The sequence below is a fragment of the Gigantopelta aegis genome, chromosome 4, assembly GCF_016097555.1.
Source record: "Gigantopelta aegis isolate Gae_Host chromosome 4, Gae_host_genome, whole genome shotgun sequence".
In the NCBI taxonomy this organism is placed as follows: Eukaryota; Metazoa; Mollusca; class Gastropoda; order Neomphalida; family Peltospiridae; genus Gigantopelta; species Gigantopelta aegis.
This window is the reverse complement of record NC_054702.1, coordinates 61622982-61632020: the sequence shown is the minus strand read 5'-3', so window position 1 is coordinate 61632020 and position 9039 is coordinate 61622982. Positions and strand designations below refer to the sequence as shown.

General features: G+C 35.5%; 1 protein-coding gene across 1 annotated transcript in view; it reads right to left on the bottom strand.

Annotated features, from left to right (window-relative positions):
• Nucleotides 1-8693, bottom strand: part of LOC121370874 — a 172713-nt gene extending 164020 nt beyond the window's left edge. Inside the window, exons 1-4 of the mRNA XM_041496388.1 lie at nt 8162-8693; nt 4394-4448; nt 2631-2711; nt 1513-1581 (exon numbers count right to left, since the gene is read on the bottom strand). Coding sequence (XP_041352322.1) covers nt 1513-1581; nt 2631-2711; nt 4394-4441 — 198 coding nt within the window. The 5' untranslated portion in view covers nt 4442-4448; nt 8162-8693. The remainder of the gene's footprint in view (nt 1-1512; nt 1582-2630; nt 2712-4393; nt 4449-8161) is intronic.
• Between the last annotated feature and the right edge of the window lie 346 nt (nt 8694-9039).

The window sequence follows — 9039 nt, the reverse complement described above, 5'->3', positions numbered from 1 at the left end:
ACCCACACCCACACCCACATACCCACACACACACACGCGCGCGCGCGCGCACACATACAAATGGGAGTACGTACGCCTATGGTGTTTAAAAATTTCTACGGAAATTACTATTTAATACAATTTCATTTTCCCTCATAAATATATTCATAAAACAATATAAATGAGTTATATAAATAACAGAGTTTGTGATCTATTGCATTTGAAACGGTAAACGATTTTTTATTTGACTGTACACTATATAGACAAATGTGTTCTGATTAGATTTTAACTGGTACGTCTTCGAACTTCAAGCAATATTGTTTTTATTTGCTAAAGCAAAGAGAAATACCAGTCAAATATTGAAAGTATGCATGGAAACTACCGTGCACGTCATGTTTTGACTTTTGATTGTATGATTACAAGGATCTTCATATCACTCAACTTGATAAGGTATGAAAACTGCTGACTTTTGTAAACAGAGCTATTTTACGTGGTTTTTCACACACGTCAAATGGAAATTACGTGCACACCTTAAAAACAAAGGTCTGATGTACAACTAACGTGACAAGCCATAGGATTTCTAATTTCATGGGAAACACTTTTTGGGTTCCGTGCCCTGAGATCATGGGAACCCATCACAAGCTGTTTTTAGGTTCCATGAAAACAAGTTATGGGAACCCATTTCTTATACCATAATAGCCAAGCGGATGGGTTTTTTATACATCAAATATTTTTAATAAGTTTAATGGTGCCTAGTAGTTCTGAAAATCACCAAGTCCCCAACTGGCCGTTTGCACCATCACCGAGATACACCGATTTGTTTGCATTACGGCCAGTTCTGGGCTTAAAAAGCTGAGTCCGCACAAGCTACCGATTATCCAACGCACAAACCCGTGGAAAGAGACACGTTTTCAAACTCAATATTTTCGACGCAGTTTACGTCATTTCCGCCCTTAATGAAAAGACAGGAAATAGTGGAGCTTATTCAATTGTACATGCACAACTTTTTTTGTATCGTACTAAATTAATGGCTCCTTAAAAAAACTTATTTGGGCAATTTCATAAGTTTTCAAAGAAACGGATTCAGACTGTTTCTTCTTTGGAGCAGATGCCATGCTGTCAATATTACAATTTTTTGTCGGTTTTGATTTGAGCGCAGTGTCGAACTCTGATTCGGGTTTACTCGAACATTAAGAAGTATGGCGAACACTAAAATCCGAATCGGGTGTCGTGATTGTGTTGAAAACTATCTCCAATAGTTTTATATGAGAAACATTATTATTTGTATAATACATATATATATGTGTATAGATAAATATTTTAATTTTTTTTAATCGACATAATAATAATTGGAAACGAAATTTCGGTTCCGTGGTTTTGCCGACACGCTACCGACACGCTACCGGTAACGATCGTTACCGTAAAATCCTATGGCCTGCATGATAAATTAACATTTATAAAGTTAGAAAATTACATATGAAAATGCCAATGTTTATGAAAAAACGCTGCCAACAAACGTAAAAATTACCTTACCAATTGAATATCACGGTCTCTGGGAGCTACTATATTACAGGCAATGCATTTCTTCAGACGATCCGATTTCTGAAAATACACAACACAATATATATATATATACATATATAGATATAGATATAGATATAGATATATATATATATATATATATATATATATATATATATATATATATATATATATATATATGGGCTATTTCACAAAAAGGGCAAACAACGGTAAAGATATTGCAGCTCCAATAGTTTCCACAAAACAGCATAAAATGTAAATAAACAGGGATGCACATAAAAAGCATCATCACTTGATGCTCTGGATATGATATTTGGCCATGTAGATGCATTAGAAAAGCTTGTGTGTAAAAATATATGTACCCACAATGTTCACTCCGTTATTGTGTACAAGAGCACACGTTATCGTTATGGAATCGCAAAACTCTCCAAACCTCTGCGCGTGCTGTAACCTCACCATTCTGTAAAATCTGTTTTTAAAAGCTATTTCCATGACTGCATCACTAAAGTACATTGCAGATGGCAGATGTAGAATGTCATGTGTTTTTATCGTTATAATTTTTGTCTTTACCGTTATCTACATATATGTTGAATAATGGAAAGGACAAATGTGACACTTTTTCACAATCATCCAGTCTAGCACTACATTGTACATATGCCTGCAAAAGTGAGACGAGCTGGCCAATCACTGGGACAGATTGATGTGGGGAGGAAGTCAGTCTGCACAAAATGCCCCTGCGCGTGCTGTAACCTCACCGTGGTGCAGGGGTGTAACATTCTCTTTGAGAATGGCCAATACAGCACAAGTTGAAATTTAGAATAAAAGTCAGTATCTATCTGTGATATTTGTATTTTTGCACAGTTTTTTTACACTGTTTTTATTTAAATCTTGAATTTGTATATTGATGTTGATCATCACCTTATTTGTTTGCATTACCATAGTTTGACACCCAATAGCCGATGTATTTTTCGTGCTGGGTGTCGTTAACATTCATTCATTTATTTGCACAAAATGATTTGCTTTCTTGAAAATTAACAAGGATTTTAAAAATAATAATAATAAAATAAAATAAAATAAAATAAAATAAAAAATGTAGTTTGAATATTCACCAAACAGCCTTCTGGAATTGGACATTCCTTCGGTATGTCGATATTCTTCCACAGATGTTCATGGTTATTGGTCACATTTTTCTAGAATATCAAAATGACAAGTCTTCAGCATTGTGTACTGATTAACAAAACAAACTGTTCAACAGTAATAATACAATAATACAGCAATAAAAGTACACAACCACTGTTATCGAGTTATGAGTTATAATAATATAACAGTGTTATAAGCAGTGTTATACTTTAGATGTTAACCATTACATATTGCTTATAATTATGTGTATAGATATTTTTGAGAACAGAGTTAATCACATTTAGGAACATACATAATTTCTTTGTCGTTGATAGCTTTTTCGAATTAAATAACTGTGAGAATTTATAAGTGTTGGGTCTGTCATAATAATATTTTTTTTTAGATAATATGAATCTTTCATTTGAGAAATATCTACACTGAAAGCGAGAGCGAGGGTAATACATGAATCCTGACACGAGTTTCGTAAAATCAGTACGACTCACACGCGAGTGTAATAATTTCTTTATTATCTATATTATTATTGTTGTTTTCTTTATGAATAACAAGACCCAACTCAAACTGTTTCAGCCACAACAAGGAGATGACGAAATGACGTCATATTTCAAATGCACCGTCTGACAGTAGTCACGTGAATTATTTACATTTTCTCCAGCGACACCTAGCGGGTATTTCCGTTCTTACTCTGTTTACTTGTGTTTTTATGGTTACTCCCTTACCTATATTGTCATAATATATTTGATGTAAAGAGTAGAATATATGTGGAGTTATACGGTGTAAGGATATGGCAGTTTTATTTGTTAATGTAAATAAAAGTTCACAAGTGACATATGTTTGTTGAAAGCTAGGACTGGAGAAGCAACATCATGTTATGACATCGCTTCCCAAAATTACGTCATTGCACTTGTTATTACACGTGTGCTTCGTATGATTATTATTAACTCGATTATGTTGAACCATATGGATAATAAAATATGGTTATCTCCTAAATAACACTCGGAAAGACAATGACGTCATGAGAAAGTGACGTCATTAGCAATTGGAGCAGGCCAAGTTGACGGTTCAAGGGTCTTATAGTTATAGTAGGGTTGGGCGAACTACGACATTTTTGGAGCAGTTTTTTCTATGGCCATTTTGTCTATAGAATCCAAATCTGATGGTATTTTGTACCTATCTTGACGTTTGATATAGGTTAATGACAAAATGACGGTCAAAAAGTATAATTTTCACATTATGTATATTTTCAATACACTATATTTCCATTAGATTGTTAGGCTTTGTTTTTTAAAAAGTCACTGATATTTAATAATTTGAATACTGAAAGTGGAAACAAATATTTTAATAATATAACATAATCGGACAACAGTTACTGATCAGTAAGATCTTTGTTAATTTGTAACAAGCATGCGGGATGTGTCCAGACTGTTGCGACAAAGATATTTATTTATTTATTTATTTATTTATTTATTTATTTATTTATTTATTTATTCATTCATTTATTTATTTATATATTTATATGTGCAGGACACTGTAAAGGGGGGGGGGGGGGGTTCTATGTAGAATGTGTCGATTGAAGTTTTTAGGGTGGTCTGGTCATCGATCCTCTCCTAGAAAAAATATTTTTAAAAAAGAAAATTTCCTTGGAAAAAGCGGATTCGACCTCCATCACCCCTCTGTATATGCGCCTCTTTATTTATTTATTTATTTATTTATTTATAAACAGCTTAATTCTCACCCTCCATTTCACCACTGGGAAACTATGATCGACGTGACTCGATGCCATTGCTTTCCTGCAAGATAAAACAATAAACACTGGTTTAAGTAATCTGTGTGTAATTTGAAAGGAGAGTCTGGCAACCTCGATCCGTACCACCCAGGGGTCAAAATGGAAAAATGGACCCGGCGTGCTGTGAAAGGTTTGCCACCATAAATCATATCTATATATATATCTAGGATCACATCCTAGGTGTACAACCTTGCCAACAAGCTTGCGTATCCATATGTTGCACTATTTTGGTTGAGAAACGGCTGAAACATGGTGCCACAAGTTTTGAATACCAGCTATATTAAGGGTATTTAAGGAGATCCGGACGTAGTGAAGGCCACACTTACTACGTCCCTTCGGACTAATTCAAAAGTAGCTATATTATTACAACACTTAGCCACATTAAAGGGACATTCTTGAGTTTGCTGCATTGTAAGGTGTTTCCGACTAATAAAATATTTATACGATTAAACTTACATATTAAATATATTTTCTTGTTTAGAATATCAGTGTCTGTATATTCAATGTGTTTCTGGTCGTCTTAATATTTGTAAGAAGCCCAAACTGGATTTCGTCTTCAAATAATTTCGTACGTACGAAATAATATATTTTAGGAAATAAAACGAAATTTAACCCAGTACAAATATTAGAACGATCAGAAACACGTTTAATATACAGCCACTAATATTTTATGCGGGAAAATATATTTAGTATTCATGGGCGGATCCAGGAAATATTTTTAGGGGGGGGGGGGGGACCAAAAAAGAAGGGCACATTGACTCGTCAAAAGGGCACCTTACTACAAGTTTTGATATTTACAATTAATATGAATTCCTACAGTTCTACGTCATAATATACTAGCAATAATGAAGTAAATTGGCGTCACTTGCGTTAGAACCTCAATGGGGCCCCATTGAGACTCAATAACACAGACACATATCTGCAAGCTTGCGCATGTACACGAAAATCTTGATTTCATTTATCTACAATATAATTATTGTTTACTTAAAAAAAAAAAAATTCTACAAACAAAAAGGGCACTTGGACATTTTGAGGGCACTTGAACAATTTTTGGGGGGGACGCGTCCCCCTGGTCCCCCCCCCCCCTTGGATCCGCCCATGGTATTTAATTACAATCGTTAAAAAGTCTCTGTTAGTCGATAACATCTTAAACATTGCAGCAAACTCAGGAATGTCCCTTTAAAATAAAAACTGATCTACTAACCTTGACCCTGTCAAATTTCTATAACAAGCAGGCAACGCTGTTTACATAAAGGCCGGTTCACACTTACGCCAAAACGAAACCGAAAACGAAACTTAAATAATTAGAATCCTTTACACGTATAAGGGCTTTCACACTTGAGCGGAAAACGAAACGAAACGAAACCGTATGCCGAAAGGAAAATATGCACGATTTGGATTTTCGGTTTCGGCAGTCAAAAATAGCCATAGTTGCCACGCTCTGCAGCATCACACACGCATATACGCCACCACGTGTGTTGACCGTATATAAGTAATTTAATCATGGAAGCCATGAAAGGTTTCTCGAGAAATCTTAGAAATAGAATGAATGAATGAATGAATGTTTAACGACACCCCAGCACGAAAAATGCATCGGCTATTGGGTGTCAAACTATGGTAATGGGAAAACCAAAGTGATGATCAACATCAATATAAAATTTCAACAGTTAAGTAAAACCACAGTGTAAAGGACTGTGTAAAAATATAAATATCACAGATAGATACAATCCTAGAAATAGAAGACAACACCTTTCTCTGGGACAAGGCCCAGAAGAACTACAAAGATCATTTTCGCGGTCGTCAGTATCTACATCCATATTACTCGGTTAAATATCACTGTATTCCAATATGCAAAGTACATGCGATTACACCAAAATAGTATTTAGGGGATAATATCACTGTGATTCGTTGTTAACTATAAGAATTTATCACAAAATTTGGATTTAGGGACGAGACGAAGTCGAATCCCTAAATCCAAAACGTTGTGATATATCCTTATAGTTAACAATGAAACACAGTGATATTATCACTATTCTAATACTACACCTATCAGGAGTATCGGTAAGACATTTTATAGTGTTTTTAGTAAAGAATTCCCACAAATATTAAAAACCTAATTATCTATTCTACTTACGATATTCAATGAAAACAATTGTAGTAAGTAACAGTATGACGTAATGGGTTGTTTTTTTTCGTTCTCTGCCCATGACAACGTACATCTATCGTCCGATTTATCACGAAAATTAATCAATGGAAAAAAGGCTTATATGAGAGTTGTATTTCAATACATATTGAACAAACCATTATATTAACACAAGTATTTCATGGATTTCGTTCATGTACATTAAAAAGAATCGGTTCATATGTGAAAGGTCTGCCGAAAACGAAACGATACAAATCGTCGTTTCGTTTTCGGTTACGTTTCGGCGGTAAGTGTGAAACGGCCCTAATTGTGGATAAAATATTAATTTTAAGTTTTAAAAGATAAAAGAAATAAAAAGTACCTTTTGTCAAATATATCATATCAAAAAGATTACCGTTGGATATGTTTTGTTTATTGTTTACGAAGCATAACAAGGAATTACAGATTACGCCCCGAGTGAATGCATACAATACGTTGTAAACCCCAACATTCATTCAAGAGGGACAGATAATTCGCAATCAGTGTTGAACGGAACTGGCTTTTACAGTTTTCCGAAAGCTATGACTATCTTTAGTGACAATCACTTGTGGTAAAATCAGCGGGACGTTGCCCAGTGGTAAAGCGTTCGCTTGATACGCGGTCGGTCTAGGATCGACCCCCGTTGGTGGGCCCATTTGGGCTATTTCTCGTTCCAGCCAGTGCTCCACAACTGGTGTAACAAAGGCCATGATATGTACTATCCTGTCTATGGGATGGTGCATAAAAAAGATCCCTTGCTTTGCTGGTCGAAATGAGTGGCCCATGTAGGGCGACAGCCGGTTTCCTCTCTCAATATCTGTGTGGTCCTTAACCATATGTCTGACGCCATATAACCGTAAATAAAATGTCTCGAGTCATGGGCGTACATAGGGGGGGGGGGGGGGGGGGGGGGTGTATTTCGATCGCCCCCCCCCCCCTGAAATCGCTTTTTTTTAAAAATAATTTAATATATCTGACATTATTATATTTACTCAACATAGAAATATATGCCCAATATCTCTGCAATCTATTTTGGAACCCCCTTTTCAAAATCTTCTATTCTGGAACCCCCCTTTTCAAAATCCTATGTACGCCCATGTGAGTGCGTCGTTAAATAAAACATTTCTTTCTTTCTTGTGGCAAAATCAGGGCCAATGCGGGGGGGGGGGGGGGGGGGTTTCTTGTGGCAAAATCAGGGCCAATGCGGGGGGGGGGGGGGGGGGGGTGCAAGGCGGACAGTTGCCCGCCAAAACAAAAATAATAATAATAAACCGTTTGTGGAGTTGTAGGTATGCGCAGAATTCACGTCTTCCAATCCCCACCCCACCCCACCCCCCACCACACACTCACATCCTAGCTACGACCCTAATAAAAAATATTGTGATAATAGGCCTAGGCCCTATATTAAATTTATCAACACATGTAAAATTTAGGCCTACCAATCCGTGTCAATGTCAAGACTGCCTGCACCTGGTTTCTTCGGGTATGAATAATAAAATAAACTGAAGACTTGTAAACTGCTGAAGTAAACGATTATTAAAATGTGAAGTACTTACTAGGCCTAATTTCGAACAAAATAACTTCAGGTGAAGATCTGGAAATCTGCGATGGCCTATCAGTGTGAAATGTAAAAAAAAACAAAAAAACAACACACACAGACACACACATCCAAAACTCAAATTTAACACTGATGACGTCATTGTCATTTCAGGATGACGTCATTGGATAAGAACCATAAAGAACTAGGAACTCCCCCACCCCAAAAAAAAATAAAAATAAAGAAATAATAATAATAATAATAATAAAAAAAAAAAAATTCAAACAAACAAACAACAACAACAAAAACCGTCACCGCACCGTACCCACACGCACACGAGTTACCCATTTTGTAATACAGGTAATAGTATTAGGGTCCAGATTGTAATGTGTTGGTGTTTAATTAGTTCACCTTTACTTGCTTCGATCAGCCTATATTGGGAACATGTCGGTAGTACTAACTAAGGTTAGGGGAAGAGGATAAATAAAAAATAAAAAATATTCCAACAAAACCCGTTGCAAATCATGGTATGTTATATTAAAAATATTTTGAACCCACTTAGATTATCATATTCGGTGTCTAACCCCCATGTACAGGTATGTTAACAATACGAGTATTTGTGGCCATTTTCGCAGGTTTGCAGCCAATTATAGGTTTTTGTATTTTGTGTGTATCACTGATAATATTGCAGCATTTATTACATGTTTTGTTTATATTTCTAGCAGGTGAGGTCTTCCTGAATAGCTTTCTCTATTTTTATTTGTGAATTGGCACACAAACATATATGCATACACTGATAGTTTACAAACAATAATAATTACATATTTTATCAGCAATATACAAAAAACAACAAAGGCGAAACGGAAAACATTAATATACTAGTACATTGTTGATCTA